Below are 24,555 nucleotides of genomic sequence, written 5' to 3'. Positions count from 1 at the left end.
CAATGTCTGACCATTGGTCAATCAAAGACAAACTTGAAATATCCATATTATACATTTATACCTTAGGCTACATTAGACCTCTGTTTTTGTTTAGTGCTTCGACACTAGCTCAAAATATGAATTCACGCACTGCTCAAACCATATGTCTGGCAATCCAATCCATACCGTAAGATTCACTGCGCTCATAAACAACCAACACACATTATTTTGCTAGTCAGTGTCCACGCAACATGCACATGAGTGACTTATCCGTGTCGCATCTACCAATTTAAGGCATGCCTTACACAGCCTTTGCTGCAAAGCCAGAACATAGGGAGGGATACAGAACAATGAATATGTTAAAAATTATTGTTGGCGTGTAATCAGCGCGAAGACATCTCGAAAGCTTGCCACAAAGAGTCTCACTGAAGACATCAGCAGCACCAGTACCAGCAGCAGCACCAGAATCAGAACCAGCTGCTGCTGCCCAATCCACAAAGTCATTGCCACTAAGTGGTAAGCCTTGTTTGAGTCTGCCAGCGCCAGCACAAAAGTGATGTAGTACATTAACAGCGTATCCTACGCACAGCTGATGACGTGTTGGATACCTCTGGAATTCGCAATGCACTCAGCCAAGACAATACAAATTTATAGCACTCTAGTAAAGTAGATTCTCGCTCATACACACAATAATTTATGTAGATTAATTGATTTGTAACTGTCAAGTCCAATAGGTGTGCCAGCATACCTATTATAGCACACACTGGCAAAAAAGAATAAAACTTCACATCTGAAATTGAAAGCAAGAATGTTATGGAAAGTTAATTTCTCAGTGTTGTGCGTGTGCAAGCGAGTTGAACGTCTCACTTTCAAATTGAATGAGTGCAAAAGGCCAGTATTAAATACCGTTAGAATAACCTGATTCTCTCTTCGATTTAAACGAATTAGCAAACAATATAATATAGAAAACTAATACAAGCAAAAGTAAAGGGACAGTTTTGGAACTACATGGAATAAGGCATAATTGCAATGCCAAGAGTAACGACTCTAACCGCATGTGTCCCTAATAAATAATCGAATACAATTATTGGGTAGGTCTAACTGCTTCCATCTGAGAGTAAGCGCAGATCCACAATATTTATAAATTACGCATTTTGTTTATTTATATGCTAATAAATTTAATTGTAAATAGCTGCTGAAGGCACAAGTAAGGTTCAATGACTTGGTGCAAACTTGATAATGTATGTGCTGTATGTGCGTGTGTAATACAACATTCACCTACGGCTTTTATAGCATTTGGTAGCTCTGCTGAAGCTCGTCTGGCCAGTAGTTCGAAGCCGTAAAGCTGCGTATATAAATTTATTTTATAACAAATAAAGAGGCTCGGGCGACTAAAATATAATGTCATCAAACTGCGCTTTGTAATTGAAACCAGTTCCTAAGTGTTTTTTCTCCCTCAATGCTTTGGTGGTATTGAAAATGTGGTAGGCCACATCAGGTTCCCGCTGTGATTAACCAAATTGACGGCTCTGCTGCAATAAGTAAAACCACTAACCAAAAAAAAAAAAAAAAAAACAAAAAAAAAAACAGAAACATGAATGGCTGCATCAGGTAGTTGACTTATATGGCAATTACAAGCAAATCACAAACTTCAACCAGCTTTGTGCTGATAAAGACCTAGAGTTGATATATGCAATGTGAATACACTTTTGATGACCCACCATCTGACACAATTCCGATTGGTGCATTGCATAGGTGGATTCGATTGGCTAACACGGCGGGCCAAGCTCTTGCCAATGATGATTAATCATCCGCTGCATGTTGAAAGGTAAAAGGCATTTGCGCGTAATCAGCTCGGTCTACAAATCATTACATTTTCTGCATTTAATGGAGCACCTTAGACGGAGCAGACGGGCAGCCCTCTGTACCTTATGTAACAGACGCTTTAGCATCATTAATCGATAAATACAGTGTCACTGCAGAGCCTGCATTGCATTAGCGTTGTCAGCCAAGCTGCGGCTAGTATGATTCGCTCTGCCTGGTGAAAGTGAAAGGTTAACACCATGCTCAAGCCGTATAGGAAATATTTGAAAAATGATGTACAAGATAATAATATATTACTGGAAATGCGGTTTTTGCTTGCATCTGAACAGTTGCCCTTGCGACCTTGAGCGATGAAGCGGAATTAACCTCATATAAATGAAAACAATAACAAAACATGTAAGCTCCAAGGTCGTTGCTCATCTGCAGCAATCCTGTTTATCACTTTGCCAACTCTGCCACAGTGTTGAGAATGAGCGTCAGCTTCATGGCCGTTAAGGCCAACGAGCCCTGTCTCTGAAAAAGTGGTAACTGAGCAATCTGCTAAAAAACGCATAAACACATCAGGAATCAATTGATTTTCGCTATGCTGACTCGATCTTTACTCATCAATGAGTTACGGGGATTAATATTGTAAACATTACATGTAGGCAGCCTTTAGTTATGTGTGTGTCGACAAATGAGCGCAGATGGGCCAGGCTAAATTGGACTGTGTCCTTGCAGCGTTTGCACGCCCAAGACCCATGACGGTGTCAAAATCATTTAGCATGACTGCCTTTCTAAATTGTTGTATAGTTATGCGCAGTTACAGCCTTGAATTGTTTGCTGTGTACTTCTCTTTATGGCTGCAACTGCCACTGTACTCACGTAATTGCACTACACGAGTACTTAAACTGTGGGTAGTGGATAAACAACAAACGTGGGTAATCTAAAAAACCAAACTTTACCTTACTGTTTATTTTGTGGTCAGCGTGAAACTCATCTCAAAGTTCTTTGAGCTCGTCCGAGGCATTTATAGCTTTTATCTAGCAAGAGCCTAAGCGATCTAAAAGTTAACAGAAAACACATTCACCCATTCATTCAAGGGGCATTTGAAAAGAAAGTGAAACATTTCGGTTGTCCAATTACATATGATTGTATAGCAACCTACGACTTTGATGTATGCATATACATAGCCGTGTCTATAAATTATGATTTCCACATGCTCTTGTGCTATAGTTTATATAATTTTGAGTACCGTACATATGGATTTGGTAATTATAAGTACGGGAGTAGAATGTCGAGTCCACAGTCAATTTCCATTCAATCAATTACACAGCTACGGTGTAAAGTCGCCTTAAGTCATATGTTAGCGTTACGGGTGCCCGCTTGTGTCAGTGAGAGTAAGCTATGAGCAGCGAGCCGTAGATGTGAAACACGCATAAAATAATCATAAAAATTAAGAGTTTTACGCAATCCTAACTGGGCATTCAACCATTAGCTACGCAGGCCGTGAGTGAGAAAGAGCACTCTGGACGCCGAGTCTGGGCCGGAGGCAGGTGTGAGAGCGTTAAGTAGAGCAGACGTGCCAGTCAAGGCGACTTGTTGCTATTTTAAAATACAATTTATAGAGATGTCAAAACTTGTTATATATTTGGTGCTTGCTGTGAGAGTGCGCCATGCTCATTGCACATTGAAAATAATTTTGTCTGCCGACAGGTAACGTCTACCTGTTTATCTTGTGGACACAATGAAAAGGAAGGAAAACTAATTCAAGGTGAGTAGCGCCATAAAGTATTAATTGTGTAGCCCCCATAATCTCATAATAAATAGGACTGGGAAATTTTCACTGAGGTCTCTGATGTCAATGAAATATTATTTTATTCCATACACATATATAGGAATAAAAAATCAAAATGAATTTCAATTTGCCATCATTGTTTATGGTGAAAAGTCATAGACCCTAACCCATTACAATATTTGCACTAGTAGTGCATTAATAGACTCTGTTCATATTTATAAATGCGCGCACCCAGCTTGTCTTGCCTAAGCCTTTGTTGTGCTCAGCTGCAAGTGCAAAAAAAAAAAAAACGAAAGTGCACAGCGGCTTCATTCATATTACACCATATATCGTATATGCACATGGGCACCTCTCAGATTACATTTAGAGTCCAAGTCAGACAGACGCATAGCAACTGGTGTATGAATTTAATGACGCCCTTCCGCATGTGCCGTCTATCGATTATGTTTGTAGTAAATAAGCTGTGACGTTAATTTACTTTAAATTTGGCATTGACAATTCTTTTACAGATTGCGTAGCAAATTTATGAAGTCCTCTACTTCCTTTATTTATACACTTATTGCATGGACATCATAAGACTACCAAGTATCGTAACTCATTTCAATAAGTAAATATATAATTTCTGCATGCTAACTTTCTCGATTAAAGCCAACGTAAGGTTTCTATATAATACTTAACGTGCTGTCAACCAATTCAAACTGCCGCCATTTCATTTCAATATGTTGTAATCGTATGCCTTAACATCTGACCCGCAGACTGGGTCGATTTCTTTCTGCGGCCCGTGAATTTTAATTCCATTGCCAATACATAAGTTAAGCTAAGAAAGTTTTTCTAAATACCAAACAGCTTATATTACTTTGTGCTTTGTATGTATGAGTGCATTATTACAAGCGATACACCTTAACAGTTTTCAGAAAATGAAAGTGAAATAGGCAGCGCAGTATTGGACTACGCCAACTAATCCCAAAGAAATATTACGTGCACGTAATATTTGATTACTTTTACAATACAATGTATATTCATATATTTCATCTAAAATATCGCAAATTTTTGTATATACATTCATTGCATTGCTTTATATAATTGAGTGGTTTCCAAAATGAATTCTAATCCACTCTATGCAGTAATTTTTATATATACAGCCATTTTTCGATTGTTTTATATTTATGCACATTGGCTGATTTATTAGTTTAAAATACATTTAAGTGAGTTGTGTTTGCAAATTATTTACAGTTATTATAACCGCAATTCGTTTGGTAACATAAACACTCACTCGTAAAATAAAAAAAAAAAACTCTTCCAATTCGTTCATAGCACTCAAGTCACTGTGTTGTATGTAATTAATATCTGTGCCATAAGCTGACTAGCTGATTGGCATGGCTTACATAAGTCCAATATCTTGTGTTTTGTCCAGTGGACAGCGCGGGCTCGCCAATCGCTGCGGCTCGTTGTTATGCTTCAAAATGATTATGTTACATATTATTCATATGAAAATATGTGTGTTAGGCAAATAGATCACGTGAACCAACATTTTTATTATCTTTCACCCGCCCGATATGGCAAGTAGTAAGATCCCAAATGTTGTTGCGAATAATTTATTATAAATGAGCTCAATATTTAAAATATATTTCATTGTTTTCATTATCGATATAATAGATCTGATTAAAACACAGTGAATCGACTCTATATCATTTTATACCTGTAATATATTTGTGTGTTTCTGTGTATGCGTATAATACGCAAATAATCAAACAGGTTTTCTATAAACGTTAAAAATGAATACAATTCTTTCGTACATACATTTGAAAATTTACATATAAACGCTGATTCATTAATCTTTCTTTAGACACATGCCAAAGTATTTTAGTTTTATTTTTCTTCAAATCATATATTTTTGATTTTGATTATCACTGCATTACTATACCATGTACTCATTGAATAAGTTAGAAAGGGCATATTAAATATATGTATATACGAATTCTCTTTCATTTGAGCACGACTTTTTCATTTTAATTTAGTCAAAATAATGTTAGATCAATATCAGTTTAGTCATCGGAAAACATGTTATCTGCTTTCTCAGTTTTAATATGGTTATTCCACTCATAATAATATGCATGACTTTAAGCCAACGAGTTTTTGCGATTGCCGATCAGCATTACTCACGAATAACATAAGAAAACAAATACGAATTTTGTTGTTTAAGAACTTTCGAGTATGCGATACCCTATACAAAAAGACTTATTCTGTAGTTAAATGGATGAAGTAGCATTGAATAAAATTAGAATCAATGAGGAATTAAAGATTCGTATCACAAGTTAATAGCATATAAAAGTACAACCAAACTATTGATGACTGAAAACTAATTTTCAGTTAGATATAAATTTAAGTATTAAAAAGTTATACAATCGTTCTCATCAAAAATATTCAAAATATTGCATATAAATATTCAATATAATACGACTAAAGCTTGTTTTGTCAAAATGTTTGAATCGCCATCAGACTTTATTCAAATATTATATTGTGTCAATTTTACCAAGATCAAAACGAGTTTTGGTCGGGCACCATTTTTCTACAGGTTGCAGTACATTTTTTTTTAACAATTTGTGATATATATTCAGGTGCATGACACCTTACACACTGTGATCTTATTTTAAAAAACTTTAAACTGGGGCCACTTACGAGTATCTGCAAGCACCGTACAACTAAAAGCTGATGATTTTAAAAAGGAACTATTTTTCTAAACTACTTAAAGGTAATAGTATTTTTGATTGAGAGTCAAGTTCTATAGTGATTACCTACTTCGAGAACGAAATATTGCCCAGTGATTCTTTGATTAACTGTAAGAGCATTCTTACAGGTCGCACTCTGATCACATAAACTGATTCTGCTATCTTTCTGACATAACTAGTCGAGGTGTTTTGGCTTAGACTAACTAGATACGGCTCCTTAGTAACGAGTTTGTGTCTTAAGTCATTTGATTTTGTTAGTATGATGTCAAATATGATCTTACCTGTTTCGAATAACAATAGACATAATCCCAGAAGCCAGTATAAACTACGTCGATGTGTTGAAAACTGCATGTTGCTGTTGTTATTGCGCATCACTGTAACTGTAAATTTTCTTGTAGTTGCAGTTGCGTTTTTTAGGTTAATTCACAGAATTTGAAATACCAAAATGCAAGCACAGTCCGACATTCAAACGGCACGGCAACATTAGCTTAAAAAATGCCAGTCTTTACTGCAAACAAAGGGTATATATATTTGCGAATGTATGTAGACGCGTAAGTATGTAGAGAAACAATGTCGTAATCTTTTAACTTAGATTTTTTCCGTTTTCAGGCTTTTGTGATACAGTTTTCTTGAGCTCTTGGATTTTTCTCGACTGCGGCTGCAATTTAATTCAGTTTTGTTTAAATAATCTATGTGGGGTTATTTGCACAATCGCTAAAGTTATAAGCATTACTTTGTTCACATACACACACATACTCACTTGAATTCTAATATTGCAAAAGTAGCCAACCACCAAAACAATATGTTTAAATTATTGGCTACATAAAATGGTATTATAGATATTATTAACACGAAGAAATCTAAGATCAGATTTAAAGTTTTGTCGCACTGCGTACCATACCGAAGAAAAGTATGCAACTAAGACAATGTTTAGCGAGGAAAATGTAAAGCGAAATGAAATAAACAAACAACAAAACCTAACAGTTTTTGCTTTTGTTGATGTTTTTCTTGGCGAAACTTTCTTTTTGACGTAAAGCCAGTCTGAATACGTTTGCCGTAGCTTTTTCGCGCACACACGCGCGTCTCTTGAACTATAAAATGCAGCTGCGGCTGCTTTCTATACGTGAGTTAGTTGAGTGCAATAGTCACGAATTTAACAGGTCGACGCTTACGAGCCTATGATCACATTAATATGTTGGTTTTTGAACGTGAATGCTCTATACCGTTTGAACTTTGCACATGGTGTTGTTCTTAAGCAACCAGCTTATTGCACTACTCCAATTCTATCAGCCAAATCACTTCTTACCGTGCGCTCGAGGGAACACGTCCTAATCGAAACAACTAACAAACGCGACTGTGCGCAGCAAGTGCTTCAACTCAGTCAGCTGGACCGTCGAGTCAAGCCAGGTTTGAGATTGGTCTCTATTGTGGTTGACTGTTAGTTAACAGCGCCACCACTGTTAATGACGCTGTTATGTCGACCGCTACGTGCATAGCTGCTCGCCTCGACGGAGTCTCTTTAACTTTTGAAAGTAAGAGTAAAATTTGTCTTGCTGACAAAAGCTTTTATGATCTAATGGCGAGAGCTAGTTCATGTTGCCTATTAATTTTTAATGCTCGCCAGTAGACGTTGGTTTGCTTTTGCTTAGCAAATGTGTTAACTCAATTTAATACTGAAAATACTTACCACATCAATTTATTATTTAAAACTAAATTTAAGTTGTTGTGCCAGTTCCTTGTGAACTGTATTTTTTTTTTTTTTTTTTTTTTTTTTTTTTTTTACATAACAAAGACTATAACTCCATATAATACAAGCTATTTTGAAGTAAATAGTTAAAAGTGAAACTATCGGAAGGCAACGGCAACAAGCAAGAACAATGCCGAACAACTAGACCAAAGTAAAGCTTATGAACAAAAAAACTTTCCATTAGGCTTTGGCAACTTAAGTAAATTAACATTATTCAAATGTTAGATAACTGACTTTTAAATGTAGATTTTTCATATATTTAACTAGATACTCACAAGTTTTAGTGAAACTATAGTTACAGCGCAACTTACCAATTTAGTTTAAGGCTTATCAAAATTAGACTGGCAGTACACTTTTAACACATTTGAAGACTTTATCAGGGTTAACGGCTATAAATATATGTAAAACAAAAATGAAGCTTTTCAGGTTGTCAGTTGGTCTCAATGGTGTAAATTTACAAATGTGTCATAGTTATGCCAAAAAGTTATTAAGCTAATGTATATTTTCATAAACAAATTATTATATTGTCCCACAATGTCTTAATTACAAAATCCAAGCAACATTTGACGCTCCAAATTGCTGTGAATGTTAACAAAAGTATTTGTCATTTTCTGCTTCATATACCATTGCAGAAAGACAGCGCCTCTAAGATATTTGCCATTCACTTCACAAATGGGCGGCGATAATATATTTATATATTACTAGCATGTTGCACTGCCAAACTGGTAGCACACCCTGTACTTACCATACAAGTCTATGAAAAGTATTTTTAAGTTTCAATAGTGAACTAGATAAATACTAAGTCATCTATCTATCTGCAATATGTGTTTGACCTAGCGCCAATGATTACCAAGTCATATACTAAATGACTGAGGTTAGTTACCATGAGTAAAGGGTGCTCAATAGTCCCAACACTGGAATAAAAATTAATTCTTACTATTTATTTTAGTGTTTTGATAAGTTAAGAGTAGTTGTGGCTAAAAGAAGCGCGCAATAAGCCGATTTTCAAGAGGTACTGCAATGTGAGCAAAGTAGTCCCTGGTAACTTACTTAAAATTATACACAATCAATTTAACCGCATATTGGGCATTGACAAAATTACCAAAAATTTGAGTGTGTACATTAAACCGTTAAGTATGCAACCTTGATAACTTCCCTATTAATACGTTAACTGAACAGTCTATTGTAAGCTCAAAAGCCTACACTCATACGTACGTACGTACGTGTATACATGCATAAGTCTACATTTGTAACGGCCTTCATGGCAGATTGTACATTGTATCTACTTGCTTTGGTCTTTCGACCGATCTATTGTACTCGCAACTTGGCTAAAAATGGGAGTGCTGCGTTTAAGAAAAGCTCACGATCTAATGGCCCTGATAATTGAAAAAGCTTTTGTGAAAAACCTCAATTTATTCAGCAACAAATCTGTTTGTAAGACTCAATAATACGATAATATATAATAATATTCATATAAATCGATATTTAATAAAAAAAAAAGTTTTTTGACCTGCGATATTCAGTCAAAACTAAAAACTCTTAAAATTATTTTTGAAATGAAGCTTTTATTTTTTAAATTCATTAAATTATTTTATGTATTAATTATAACAGGCTTTCATTAGGATCTATGATTTGTTGATCTTAATGAGTCAATGTGCAATTGATCTTAATGAGTCCTAAATATATATATAAACAGAGCGGATTGAATCAGATATATATATATATATATTTCTTTTAAAAATATTTACTATTTGTTTTGGTTAATAATACCTCACCCACTCACAAAACCAACCATACATTGGACCATGTTCGCAACGGCAGTTATAAAATTCGAAATCAGAACAGTCACAGAATCAACGACAACAATGTGAATGCAACGACAACAAAGGTAGCAGCAACCGACTTGCTGACCTTCTCCACGCCTTGGAGTGACTGTTTCGCAATCACCGACTGGGCGGCTTCTCAACGCTACAATTGCTGTATTGTGGCTAAAGCTAAGACGCCAGGTATTGGGCGAATGCTGCAATTTTATATGCATATGGAAGCAGGCGAACGAGCACGACCGCGTCATTTAAATTGTGGCACCTAGAAACTAGAATTTACGAGAACCGGCTAATACTTAATACAGATACTCCACAGCAGAATATTACGCCAGCTGTGTTGTATAGCCAGCTGACCAGCCACGCCTTGTCGGATCAGTTTACCTAAGTGTATCGAGAGATTGTTTAATTTTGTTGTTGGCAATTAATTATTGGACAAACCCGAATATGTGCGTTCCCATCAAAAATTAAACTCTTTTTTACGTATTTACGGAATGTATATAATCGGATGTACATTTAATGTTTGCGAATTCCATGCAATCGGAGATTAAATGAAGTTTTTTTTAATTATTAAGTTCCTGTTCTGATCTACTCTAATATTTTAAAAACTGATAATAAATATTTACGCAAGTAATTTACATTCTACAGCTGGATTTTTTTTATCTTGTATGTGAATATATATTTATGTATAGATACACTTTTTTTTCATTTTTTATGGGAAATTTCAAAAGGAACTTGAAAAAATTATATTAATTATGTTGCATTTGCATTGCCTCAACATAACCAAAGAGGTGAAAGTATTTATTTTGAGCATTGTCAGTCAAAACAAATGACAATCAAATTGACAATTCATTAGAAACGCCATAGTTTCACGAACTGATTGCTGAGGAACACAGGTATTTATCACTTAACTTAAATGTCAATAAATCGTTAATAGTGCTTGCAGCTGGGACCTTAATATTTACTGCTATTAATTGGCATTTAAAATTTCGGTGACACACCCAGGTTAGATAAACCAAATAGGCTTACATTTAGAGAAAATTACAATGAAACTGCATTATCATAGTCAAATTTATGAATTTATTGAAAATGAATGGCAAGAATGGTATTATTCGCGGATGCTAATCTAAAAATACCCCACTCCCCTAGCTAATCTTGCTTCATTTGATTAGCTAAATAGAAGAAATATTATTTATTTGTAAATTGTCCACGTATATAAATTACGATTTGTAAGCTTTCGCTTCGACCCATGTCGCTTGCTTAAATGAGTAACTGGATCAATTTAAAGACCGGTTTTTTGCATTGTGCACATTGAGTGTTGAATGCATTTTTCTTCAAAAGTTTGGTATTGCTTAGTGCCACTGGGAAATGAAAAGATCATTTTAATTTTTTTTATTAACATACTATATATATACATATATATACAAATATATATATATACATATACAGTGAGTAACATTGATATTCGTTTTTTTTTTATGTTTGAATAAATATAAAACATATAAAATTAATTAAAATTAAAAAAGTGTAAACTAGCGTTTTTTAGAAATAGCCTTTAAGATAAGGTAAATATCAATATATTTGATATAACTAACAAAGATTATACATAAACCGGAAACAAAGTTAAACAATTAAAAAACCGAATATCATTGCTAGTCACTGTATATATATACATATATATTACACGGCAAGGAATCCAATAGTTGATATATTCCTTGTTAGTTTGTATAGTAAATAAGAGTGGTTTAGCACGAAAAGGAGCAAGAGTATGCTGAACAACGTGCTGAGGAGCCACAATACTACTAAATTATACATTATTATATTAAAATTTTCTTTAGGGATGATGTAAAGTACTTTTACACTGACATATTTTAGTCAAGCTAATTAAACATACTACAACATTAAAAAACTAATCATTTTTATCACTAACGAAGATTTTTTTTTTTTTATATATTATTTAAACAGGTTTTTTACTACCTAATCGGCAGCTTAACAAGTTGAACATAAAAACACAATTATTTACAGTACACACTACAGAAATTTCATAACAATAACAATATAACAATTTACAAAAATATCAACAAACAAACAATAACAATTTTTACGTATATTACATTAAATTTGACTTGATATATTTTTATAGGAACCTCGTGGGGAAGTCCTGTGGATGAACGAAGATTTTGTATTACTTTTATTATAATTTTGTTAATGATAGAAGTATACAATGGAACTAGTACTTTCCAGGAAACGGAAATATTATTTATTATTATCGTATGTACTAAAAAGTATACACATATTCAATATGAATATAAAAACAAAAGTAAATATTATTTAAAGTTGATTAAGATCTTAAAGCATCTCTAAGTATTTACATTTTTTTATTTATTTTTTTTTTTTTATTTGGTTTATTAAGTATAGAAACGGTAAAATCAGATATAGTACTTTAACAACACATTTATGTACATAAAATTAGGGCCAAACCTCATTCAATTTGTGAGGACTGATAAGTATATGCAGTGTTTCAATTTTTAATATCAGTCACAAAGTATGCCACGGTTTTTGCCAGAAAAGGTGTCCCTGGTATGCGAGCTACTTTTTCTTTCTTTTCATCACTAATGTTATTTAAAACAAAAGTAAAAGTGATATATTTAAATTACTTCCGATTCGAAGTACCGATAACAGCAGTACCGAGATTCAGCAATAGTATTATATACATTTATATAGTGTATGTTGTCTTATGCTATCATGTATCTCTTTTGATGTTAGTATGTAGATTCACATTTATAATCAGTGAATCATAATATTATAATGTTTTTATTGATATTGTATGTATTTAAATAAAAATAAAATTAGGTAAATTATTTTCCAGGAATTTATTCTCAAGAAGTGCCATCCACAGGACCTCCCTGCGAGGTTCCTATAAAAATGTATCAAGTAAAATTAAATGTGATTTACTTAAAAATTGTTATTGTTTGTTGATATTTTTGTAAATTGTTATTGTTATGAAATTTGTATACTGTTGTACTGTAAATAATTGTGTCCTTATGTTCAACTTGTTAAGCTGCCAATTAGGTAGTAAAAAGCCTGTTTAAATAAAATAAAAATTTAAAAAAAGGAATTTATTTCATTAAATTATTGCATACTTTCATGCGACATGTGTTAAACCTGCATGAAATTGTTTGTTAGCTTCTGAAGTCTAGCTACCTTGCAAGACTCGAAGGCCACCCAAACCCTTTGGCGAGAAGACTTTACAAAGCAACCAGAAAAAGAAGACTCAAGAAGTGTCATCCACAGGACCTCCCTGCGAGGTTCCTATAAAAATGTATCAAATTGAATGTGATTTACTTAAAAATTGTTATTTTTTGTAGATGTTTTTGTAAATTGTTATATTGTTATTGTTATGAAATTTCTGTAGTGTTGTACTGTAATAATTGTGTTTTTATGTTCAACTTGTTAAGCTGCCAATTAGGTAGTAAAAAGCCTGTTAAAAAAAAAAAAAAAAAAAAAAAGAAGAAAAAAAAAAGCTTCTGAAGTGATCAAATAAAGTCAAGCGTTTCGAGATTTCTGTCATGATGATTTGCTAGCAATTAAAAACAGAAAAATTTTGTTTGATATATTGATAATCTTGTTATAAAACGTGATTTGCAAAATAAGAAAAACTAAAATTCCTAGACACCTTGTATTGCATACTTTGGGATGTATATGCATGTAAATGAAGTCTTATTTGTATGAGTATTTTTTTAAAGATGGCAGCTAGGCATACTTTTCTTTGGAGTAAGCCCTCAAGTATATATGTATGTATATATGTACATAATATATATATTATATGTAGGTATGCATATGTATCAATGCTTATTCACAATTTATGTATATACAGGTTTGTATGTATGCTTTTCTGTACTCCCAAATTTGTTTACTAGATGCACAATATGCTCTACAAGTATGCATATGCACGACCACTCCGACATGCACGCACACCATCACAAATTTTAAAATTAAAATTTAAAAATAGCCGCTTTATTAATCCCTAAATTATCACTATGAAAACTAAGGACATAAATAAGTACATATATAATTATACATATATATATTCCATATGCATGTATTAGGAATTAAATATTATTATTATTATACATTTATATATTTACATATGTATAAATTCTACATTGCTTGCACATAAGCAAATGTATATGTACATATGTATATGTACATACCTTTGCGCTTACTTTCTAATTTGTAAAATTATTGACTTAAAGTAGTTAATTAACTTGATGATATGTATTTCCAATTGTATTTTATATATACTCCTCGTCAATATATATGTATATACATTCGTAGTTGCAATTCAAATAACTCAAAGAGAATGTTGCAAAAAAAAAAAAAAAAAAAAAACAAGTGAAGGAATGCTACAAAAAATAAATAATTTTCATACATATGTGGTAGTTTATTCAAAACTGCTTGCGAGTGTTAGTGAGGTAAATACAAAAGAAACAGAAATACGAAGTAAAACAGAAAATAATGATCACGCACACATTCATCCAAGCGTATTGATACACAATGTGTGTATGTGTGTGTGTGCTACACACACGCGGTGATAGCGAATGGTGTACAGAAGAGAATGCAAAGCGAAATAAAATGTACGATTGAGAACAAGTTTTATTATGAAAATAAAAGCCCTAATAAAATGCTAAAACAGCGGAGAAAACATATGTACATATACACGCACATATATTATATATTTATGATAAATGCGTGTGTGTATATATATTATGTATCCGAACATATACACATACATATATGTACATATACAGAAAAAAAATCAACACAGTTCCATAGACAGCGGAAAACTGGCTAAACGCCATCAAAATGTCTGCAACACAGATACTCACCCATACAACTACAACAACAAAATATCATGAATGCGACGAACAACACAAAATAAAATAGCGTTGTGTGCGTGTAATAAAAACAACAGCCAGACACGCACGCATACAGTCAGCGACCCAACACGCAAAGCGTGCACAACAAAAACAACGTGAAATTGCAGTGTAAGAGTGTATGTGTGACAAGCCGTCGTAGAGTATATGTATATGTTTTTTTCATTTTTCTTTCAGTTTCTTTTCGTTCGCTCGTCGAAGCGCAAGTGTTGGTGAGGCTACGACGCTCTGTATTTAAAAGGACTGGTGAACTAACACAACCTGTTAATATATTTATAAAAATATAATATTTAATCCAACTAATTACATTTTACACACAAAAAGGCGCAATATTAATCAAAGTTGTAAGCGGCTGCATGCTGGCAAAGAAGAAGAATAAAAAAAATCACTCTTCTCTCTCTCTCGAATACTCTCTTTTGATCATCGGTCGTTTCACATGCTCACTGAAAATGCTATGATTAGTGTTATATTTTGCACACGCGCTCTCTCTCTCTCTTCGCTCTCATACGCTCGCGACTTTCACGAAACTGTAATAATACCACAAAAATAAAAAAGAAAAAATAACATAGTAAACAAGGCAAGCCACATTATAGTAGTGGTCGTATTGGTGTAACTGTGAATGTGTGCAAATTGATGACAATGAAGCGCGTGTGAGGCGAGCAGCGCGTAAATCGGGTGCAGTGAAATAAGTTTGACAATTTTGCAGTGTTTCGTAAAACAAAGTGCAGCTAAAAATAAATGTGTATGCATGTACATATACATACATATGTACATTTGTCTATTATTGCCTGATAGCCTGATTCTAGTTTGAATCTGTTAAGACTTTCTTACAGGTATGGTGCTAAATAGAGTGCATATGCATTCATATACAAAAAAGGCTTAAAGTGGATATCTTTCAGCATGCCAGGAATAACGGCTTCCAATTGAATGTGCTCCTAAGAAAATACAAACATACATATTTATATACTTGTAAGCTCTTAACAAGAGATATCGCGGCTTCTAATATGGATGCACAATTTGAGCACTTGTGTCGCATTTGTGCAGCAAACACAAAATGTAAAAGCAATTCTGTTGTCGAAAGTGTTTTTATTTTCAAAACAACTGGCCTGAAGGATAAAATAGCTCGTCATATCTTCCTCAACGTAAGTAAAAAAAAAGTTTAAGAATCTTAACATGAATATTCATACGAAAATATGTATAATTCATGTATATGTAAATTTCCATAAGCACAACATACAAAATGAAATTATTTAACAAATTTCTATATTTATACAAATACAAATACAAAAATATATATTAAATGAAAATATATATGTATCATGTATGTGTACATGCATACCATTATACTATTTGCGTGTGGGCGAAAATGTCGGTTGGGTAAAGTAGGCAAAGAAAAATTTTATAGCAAACAGTGAGAAACAGCACACAGCAAAAAATCTCGTTTAGCAATAGCTAGAGTTAGTGTGTGCGCGGACTTTGAAATACATGTCTGTGTGTATGTTTGTGTGTGTGTGCGTGTGCGCTCTTCAGCACATGTGTATAATAAAGAGTAATTTCAAAATACTGAAAGACAAAAACGAGCTGCGTGAGCTTACCTCCTGCATGCATGATTTCTTCTCTCATATTGTATATACATATATACATATGTAGTACAGCGTGCTTAAATGTATTAATGACAAATAAATTCATGCGGGAATGACATAAACATTAAAATGGCTTGTGTACATTTGCTAAACCAAATTAAATTTTTCCATATTTATAATGTTATTGAAACTTTTATTTACAGGTTGCCGAAAATGATCCCCTACCTAAAGTACTTTGCAAATCTTGTTATCGACAGGTGGAAGCTACTGCTTCACTTTCTAATATAGCCAAGCACACACAGCGTGTATTTCGAGACTTTCTGCTAAGCACAGTGGTATTTGCAAATGTATTTATCATTTTTTCTGAACAAAAATAATATCTAGCCCTTCTTTATAGCCTAAGGAATCGCGCCAAGCGACAGCAGCACTTGTTAACGAGTCATTAATGCCAACAACACCTGCGCAGGAGATCAATGAATCCATCCAGAATGAATCCAAAATTAAACGCAATTTCGGTTGCGAGGATAATAATACATTTCATCCAATATTGCTATCGCGTCCTTCGGACCAGACTTTTCCTTCTGGCTCACATCAACGGATTGGAAACGATAAACATAACGATGTTGTAATCAGTTTGACCAATAAAGACAGTGAGATTCATCAGCGCCATCAGCAAAAGCGACAAAGCGATGCGCCTGAATACACCCACAGCCGCAGTAATGTTAAAATGAATAGTCTAACCCAGCCGACTCGGCGTAATAGCGTTTTTGGGGACTCACGTTACAGTTCAGCACCGATGTCAATAGCTCAGCGTTCAATGCAACTGCCGCCCTCTTTAGCACCAATACATCCGGAGGTGGCGCTTTCCAAAGTCACAAAGTCACATAGTCCAGAAAAACGGCATTCACCAGCAGGTGTTATCAATTTTATTCAGACCCATGGTCGCATCACAGGTAGTGCACCTACAATCACTACTACTGAAGTTAATAAAGGATACACTGCCGGAAGTAGCATATCTACCCATGCTAAAAAACTTCAAGTGCCTACTTCCGCTACACAAAAAGTTAGCATCGCAGGCGTACCCAATCTGCCCAAAAGCGTAATTCAACAAAAGCAACGTAATCTTAAAAATGCTCTCAACAACATCAGTGCCATACGCGACGGCCAGGTATCTCTATTAAAAACATCTCACCAACGCCAGACTTTAGAAGATATTGATATTAGGCCACTCGTTACGACCACAGTAGTGCCACACCAGTCGTTGTATGGAGTTGAACCTTCTGTAGAGGAAGCGCTCCCAGAGCATATCATTATAGCTGCTCCTAAAAAGAAAAAGGAAGAGCCTACCACTTTGCCCCTCAAAAGTCCACCGAAATTACAAAAAATTGGAGCATCACACGCAAAAAATGTTCGGGCACCTCACGATGTCAGTTTAATAGCAGAAACAACACCAGTTAACAAATCGAAAGCGCTACCCAGCATGAGCACCCTAACCGATGCCATTTCCCTTGGCAATGTCATTCGAGATCCAGACCTACTGAAACTAATACTTAAGGCGCTTAAATGGCCGGTCACCGCTGGCAATTGTGACGAGCAAATGGCAAAACTAAAAAACTCAAAATTTGCAGTAATTATGTCGGATAGTAACCTTCTTCAAGATAATGATCTAACACAGCTACTGGGTCCTTATCTTGCTCCAATGATGGCTATTGTCCAGCAACAGCACAACAATCCGTCCTGCAATTCGAATAAGACTCCTTCTCCACTTGCAAGTCCATCAGCAACCGCTGAGCTGCAGACGATAGGGGAGTGTACAATGCCGTATAAGTTACCACCCGAGACTTCGGTACAATTGGTGCCGTCTAGTCCGACAGATGAAGCGCACCCACAGCCACTAACAAATAAGCTCGTGGATTCGAAATGCTCACAGCGAAAATCACGTTTGCATGATTTAAGTGTTAATGAACCGCCGAGCACTGAGGACATAGCAACGACATCAAACGCTACACTAGTTGCAAATGAATTGCTCAACATTAACGCCATGTTACTGTCACAATTTAGCACAAGTCCAGCTGATGTTCTTAACGAAGCGCTAAGCTCGATGCTAAAACAGCAGCAGGACTCGAAAATTCAGCGCTCATTACACCGGAAACGCAGTTCTTCAACGACGAGCAATGCAATAAATTTAGAAGATATTGTTCTCGTTGAGCCCGAACCATTACATGATAATCCCTTAGCGTCTGATAGAGATGTTTCAACGTTTACAATACCACCTCAAGAAATATCTAACCCTTCCCCAATAACACGGCCGATCATTAAGCGCCGCAAGGCTGTAACAAAAACAGCAAATAGAGCAGAGATTTCAATGCCGAAAGCAGATGAAAATAATTCTAAGACTGAGCTCAAACAAGACAAGAGAACAGATGAGATCATTTGTACTAGCGATCCTTCTAAAATCGTTGAAATTTCTACTGTCGATAACTTAGTGGAAACTCCACAAGCACCAACCAGTACAGTACCAGAAGTTATTTCCAGTAGTATCACTAACATTGCAGTTGAAAGTACCGGTGAGGAGATAGAGACCAACCTTGCCACCAAAAGCAAGCCTAACAATCCAATGGCAAGCGTACGTAAAACGAATGTTAAGTCAGCTCTCGGGCAAAAACTTCTAGAAGCTATAGGCTTACCACAGCCTGGAAAGGATGCTCTCACAGAAAGTGCCCGTGACACGTTGCGCAGTGCACTAAAGCGGTCACTAAAACAGGCTCAGGAACAGCAGCAACAATTAAAGCGCGTTAAACAAGAGGAGCCCGTAAAACAGATGGCGGATTCAACTACTAAATTAGTTGCTTGTGAATCTTCTGAGGAGCACAAAAAAGCAATTGCAGAACGCGAATTAGAACTATTAAAACGCAAAACAAAGAACGCAGATAGAAACAGATTATCGATCAAAGAGTAAGTACACTCATTGCACGCATTTTAAATTCTTGACTAATATTAGTATAATTTTAGTGAGAAATCGGATCGACCTGATGTAAGTTCATCATCGTCACGCAATCGAAGAAATCGTAATAAGTCGAAAACCGACGTTCATGACGATGACTGCTGCAGTGAAGAAAAGAAAAGTGAGCGATGGGATGAAGATGATGATTTGCCTTTGAAAACAGACCCTGAAAAAAACTCGGAGCATATTAATCGTCCTACGCGCACTAGCAAAACGATGTCAAAGTATTATAAGTCTCCAAGCGTTGACAAACCGCTGTCGAATGCGAAGTCGCAACATGCTATGGGAAGGCGTTCAGCCAGGCAACGTTAGGTTGTTCAGCCTAAGCTTAAATTGTAAACTAATCGGGCTTTGTCTGACATATAAAATATGCTCAGAACTTGTTACACTTTTAATATTTTATTAAGACGCACTGTACACAGTATATACGTACTTTATTTATAAATAGTTTAACTATTATTCAACAAGAGATAAATATATTAATTGTCCTTATCGACACCCAATTTATATAAAAGTCGTATTTATTTTCTTGGGCTTATTAATTTTAACCAATTTGTTTGCTAAATATCCTTTGTAAATTGAATATTTAAAATATCAATTAGCGAAAGACAGAGAGAACTTGAATTTTAATGAATTACATATTGACGCAATTTTGAAACCTTCAACCTTCAAATATGAAAGGAAATATTTAAATTATTTGTCTACATTTTTATTAGATAAAATAAAATTAATGTAAAATAAATATTCTATCCCTAGGACATTCAACTAACATCATCATCTCTACACATATGCGATTTTTCAATTGAATGGAAATTATACCACATCCGTCGTACAGTCAATGACAATCCTTTGTTTTTATTTTTAAAATATTTTAATAGTTATATACCTAATTTTTCAGTAAATGTTTATCAGTTGGTGCACAAGTTCTGCCTGAATATCCCTCTATAGATGAGGTGATACGGTAAAACAATAATAAAGATAAAATACTGCTTGGGTGCGATCTCTCTGACTCACCCGAGCGTCTGAGCAAATTTAGATATGTGTGTATATAACAACCATATACAAAGTAAATTATAAGCAAAAACAATTAGTTGGTCATTTTTCGCGACTTGCAACGGTTGTAGAAACGACAGAAAACCAATTTTGTGTGCAGATTCTATTTTTGCATTTTACATTTATTTATTTGCATTTATCACACTACTATGTACGTGTTCTCAGGCTCGTTGCAAAGCGTATAATTAAATTTTGTATTTTTAAGGGAAATAGTAGTTTTTGGCTCAATGAGCTGCTGCTGTGGAAAACGGAAGCATGAAGTGGAGCTAGACAGTAGCGATGAGGAAAACTTTTTTAATGCAAGCAGTAACGATGTAAGTACATATATCTACATATTTTAGTGCAATCTTCTTTATTACCGCAACCGTTAGAAGGGGCTTTTTTAAAGCTCTATCAATAGTTAAAATTTCCCTATCTTTGATTTGTTAAATCCATGCGTAGGCGTTATCAGAGAACTACTACCTGTGAATGTATATCAAACCTTTAGTACAAAACAGTCGATAATTTAAACGCAAAGTGGTTGCACCTTGGTGGACAGCTGACCACTTTTTCATCAAGAACAGGCAAAAAAGCTTCTAATACATATTTTTCGTGCTCAATAGAGAAGAGCAAAAGATATAGAGAGAGACACACACATCGACAAACTGTATATGTGTCAAGGTGTGTGTATGCGTTGTATATACAGCTATATACATATAATCAATACACATGATTACACAAAAGAAGTGTATGGTGAGAGCAAGCGGATAGAGAGCAAAGAGAGTGAGAGACCACATTGAGAGCTGTAGCTCCAAGCATCTCAGAAACGAGAAATTCTGTGACGCTTTCTGTCAACCGGTTAGTATGACTGCAATCACGTTGTTGATACGCGAACTCTGCGATCTGTCGGATGCATTTTGGCACAGCCATTTCAATTTCGTGCGAAGTTTACAATATTACCATACCAAACGCCGTCTGCGTTCCTTTTGGTTTTACTGTCGAGAACACTGGTTGTATCAGTGCAAAAGCCCACCAGGCTACAGCGAAATTGAAAGCATGCAACATGCTACGGGAACACAAATAGACTTTGCAGCTGTTGAAGCGAGCGCAAGCTACCAGCCCTTTGAAAACTTTGACCACCAGCAAATGGAATGGTGCAATGATATCGAAATTGTGAATGGTATGGATTTTAATGTACGTAAAGACAACGTAAGCTTTTAATATATAAATTATTTCGTTGATATAATGAAGAACATACGTGCATGCTTATGTATGTATTTATATACGGGCTACGTTTGGATCTGTAAATGCCTTCAATTACGTATTAGTTAAATTTAAAGTTATATCAAGCATGCCTGCGTTGTCTGTCGATGAGCGCAGCTCTCGTTGTTTGTTCGTCTATTTGACATTTAGCGGGCTCTCCTTCACTTATTCTGTTACTCATAACGACGAGAAGCTTTCGAGCTTTCGCTCAGCTGTTATTTACAGTCGTGGGCCACACAATAGTCACACCGTGCCTTGTTCTCATTATTTACTTATATATGTATATACTTTAAGTGTAAGTTTTGAAATATGTATATACAAATGCTTATGTACTATTTTGCCAGACATCATCACTTTCGATAATGTGTTATTGTTTATGTTCATACATACATTATATTATATTACCGTCCAATGTACAACAGACAACATACATATGTATGTATATATGTACATACAAATATGGAATACGTTTTTAGATATGTATGTATGTTTATATAAGCTTTTCAACATTGCGCTTTAGCTTTAAGTCTCTCCTGTTTTGGGCGACACAACCAAATGTGACATCAAAATAAGTAAAAACAATTGCGGCAGTAGTGAATAATGAAGAGTCAAACAAATAACTCAATAAAGTGGAATTTTTCTAGCTTATTTAGAAAGTTATTATTAACTGTGATAATATTTATGTATTTATTTTAGTAAAAATCTATAGTTCACAAAGTTGTTTTTACTTTTATATACATATGTATATACATACATACATACATATGTCTTGTTACTTATAACGGCAAAACCCCTGCATATACATACATACATACATGCGTATATTTTTACGTTATTAAATCCGTAAAACCAATTACACTTGTTGCTGTGATTAAACATTTATGAGATGTGCTTAAAGACATTGTGCAGAAAACTTTTTAGTTTTTGTCATCTATATAGTAAGGGTGGTTATAATGAGGTAAGCGCGACTCTTTCTATATACTATATATTAGTGACATCGATTGCTTTTAAATAATAATAGACGATCTTAACTTTCTTCAGTGTTACTACTCACTAGTAGGTATTTGGTTTATGCCAGTGAAGTCAGAGTAGGCTGTCTTTATTTGTTGCACATTGGGTTTGAGAAATGTCCATGTTATCAATTTTTGATATTTTAAATTTTGATAGTAAAAGTGAACAGATAGACATTGTCGTAATGTAAATAATTTCCAAATGGAAGCACATAATAATAGCATTATTCACTTTAGGCTTCCTTTTATGAATACTCTGATGCACTGCCCAAATTTTATACCGATGATGTTGGTGAACTCTATGAAGGCGTTAGCTTCACGTTTAGTGGAAAAATTTCAATTCACTGCGAGAGGTGAGTAATTGAGTACAAATCACAGATGTTGTTCACTAAATTTATATTTATCCTCAGGTTTTCCATCAACTTTATATACGATAATGCGACACGGGATGTTGCCTTGCACATTAATCCCCGTCTTCCTCAGAACTACATTGTACGTAACACCAAAGTCCGCGACGTCTGGGGCCGTGAGGAAGTGTCTTCGGCGTTACCGTTTTTACTACGTCGCGGGGATAGGTTTGCAATACAAGTGCTTATTACGGATGCATGCTATATGATATCGATCAATGGCAATCATTTTGCTGAATATTCCCACCGCCTTCCTTTGAGTGGTGTTAAAATTCTGGATGTGAAAGGCGACGTGGAAGACGTGAAAATGGAGCGTACCGTGGTTCAGGCTTACCCGCAACGCTTAAAAGAATCAGCGGTACGGATCATAGAAGCTCACCTCTCTGCAGAGGCGGACGAGGTTGATGCCAATGTCGAGGATGTTATTAATATACCTCATGAATGGTGCCTCATCAGTGCACCCAGTGCAAAACTTGCAAACAATTCATTTAAGTGTCATCGCAATTCTACTGATCTAGGGCTTACGCTTCCATACTATGGGACATTTTTACCAAAATCATTGCGAGAAGGTCGGTGCCTAAGGATTGATGGTCGTGTTCGCCTATTACCACATTCGTTTTACATAAATTTGCAACAAGGTCAAAATATTTGGCCACATCCCATTATTGCATTCCATTTGAATCCACGCTTCTCACAAACAAGCACTGATGCTATAGGAAAAGCTATCGTATGTCGTAACGCTTGGTATAATGGATCTTGGGCCGAAGAGGAACGCTCTGAACTGGACACGAATTTTAGTCCGGGTCGTACATTTAGCTTGGTCATTGCATGTTCCGCGAATTCGTTTGAAGTCTATGTTAACCGACAGTTCCTTACTGAATTTAAATATCGAATTCAACCAGATATTGTTGATACGGTATATATACAGGGTGACGTAAAGCTCTGGAATGTGACACTAGAAGTCAATCCATTTATTAAGGGGAAAAATGTGCGCATCTATCATAATCCTTTACCTTTAGAAGAGTATTAGATAAGACTTTAGGTCGTTCTCTTCCTGTTTTCTTGTTATAAGCTTAAGTATAAACCAGTTGCCTTTTAAGACAATAATTTGCTTTCGATTTAAATTTTTCTATATGTATAAACAAATGTTTGTCTAAAAGCATCTTGCTATATGTTGCTAGAAGCGTGGTCTAATAGACGGCAGCGATCCGTCGATCGGCAGTCATTGCCTTCGATTAAAATTATGCCTTGGTGCTTTTGTTATAGATTGTTAATATAAATATGTTATAATCTCCTTTTAGAAGTTCGCGAAACATTCATTTAAGAAATAAATAAATTTTAAGAATGTTGGTTCTAATTATTAAATCAATTGTTTTCTTCTCATATCAAATATTTAAATAACAGTAAAATTGTTCGCTAATGTGATGTGGTTAAAATAAGCCA

General features: G+C 34.9%; 3 protein-coding genes and 1 long non-coding RNA gene across 32 annotated transcripts in view; 2 read left to right on the top strand and 2 right to left on the bottom strand.

Moving 5' to 3' along the window:
• Positions 1–8,038, bottom strand: part of Cda5 (Chitin deacetylase-like 5) — a 33,179-nt gene extending 25,141 nt beyond the window's left edge. For 3 of the 20 annotated variants that reach the window (XM_089464664.1, XM_089464672.1, XM_089464667.1), the window contains exons 1-3: positions 7,616–8,038; positions 6,751–6,817; positions 6,591–6,689 (exon numbers count right to left, since the gene is read on the bottom strand). In XM_089464664.1, coding sequence (XP_089320790.1) covers positions 6,591–6,689; positions 6,751–6,793 — 142 coding nt within the window. In that variant the 5' untranslated portion in view covers positions 6,794–6,817; positions 7,616–8,038. Of the gene's footprint in view, positions 1–6,590; positions 6,690–6,750; positions 6,818–7,069; positions 7,128–7,532 lie in introns of those variants that run through there. The other 17 variants (XM_089464673.1, XM_089464675.1, XM_089464666.1 and 14 more) reach the window with 16 other exon arrangements.
• A 3,216-nt stretch (positions 8,039–11,254) lies between these two features.
• On the bottom strand, positions 11,255–21,005 carry LOC149269555 (uncharacterized). The gene is made up of 3 exons (XR_016269254.1): positions 20,813–21,005; positions 13,020–13,188; positions 11,255–12,960 (listed from the first exon to the last, which is right to left on the bottom strand). It is a non-coding gene; the product is annotated as an uncharacterized LOC149269555 (long non-coding RNA).
• On the top strand, positions 14,991–19,914 carry dbr (debra). 3 transcript variants are annotated; one of them, XM_018002713.2, is made up of 5 exons: positions 14,991–15,646; positions 15,713–15,955; positions 16,600–16,731; positions 16,794–19,351; positions 19,409–19,914. In XM_018002713.2, the coding sequence occupies exons 2-5, from the start codon at positions 15,818–15,820 to the stop codon at positions 19,710–19,712; spliced, it is 3,132 nt and encodes a 1,043-aa protein (XP_017858202.1). In that variant the 5' UTR covers positions 14,991–15,646; positions 15,713–15,817; the 3' UTR covers positions 19,713–19,914. The 3 variants fall into 3 exon arrangements, with proteins under 3 accessions (XP_017858202.1, XP_089320813.1, XP_089320811.1); XM_089464687.1 differs by having other exon boundaries at positions 15,699–15,955; XM_089464685.1 differs by having other exon boundaries at positions 15,009–15,025.
• On the top strand, positions 20,479–24,477 carry galectin. 8 transcript variants are annotated; one of them, XM_089464699.1, is made up of 4 exons: positions 20,479–20,604; positions 20,667–20,767; positions 22,943–23,058; positions 23,116–24,477. In XM_089464699.1, the coding sequence occupies exons 2-4, from the start codon at positions 20,681–20,683 to the stop codon at positions 24,140–24,142; spliced, it is 1,230 nt and encodes a 409-aa protein (XP_089320825.1). In that variant the 5' UTR covers positions 20,479–20,604; positions 20,667–20,680; the 3' UTR covers positions 24,143–24,477. The 8 variants fall into 8 exon arrangements, with proteins under 8 accessions (XP_089320825.1, XP_089320823.1, XP_089320826.1 ...); XM_089464697.1 differs by having other exon boundaries at positions 20,482–20,604; positions 20,659–20,767; XM_089464700.1 differs by having other exon boundaries at positions 20,489–20,604; positions 20,670–20,767.
• Positions 24,478–24,555: the final 78 nt, after the last annotated feature.

The sequence above is a fragment of the Drosophila arizonae genome, chromosome 3, assembly GCF_054131065.1.
Source record: "Drosophila arizonae isolate 15081-1271.41 chromosome 3, UAZ_ARI_1.0, whole genome shotgun sequence".
Taxonomy (NCBI): Eukaryota; Metazoa; Arthropoda; class Insecta; order Diptera; family Drosophilidae; genus Drosophila; species Drosophila arizonae.
Note: the sequence above shows the minus strand (reverse complement) of the source record. Positions and strands in the feature narration are given on the sequence as shown.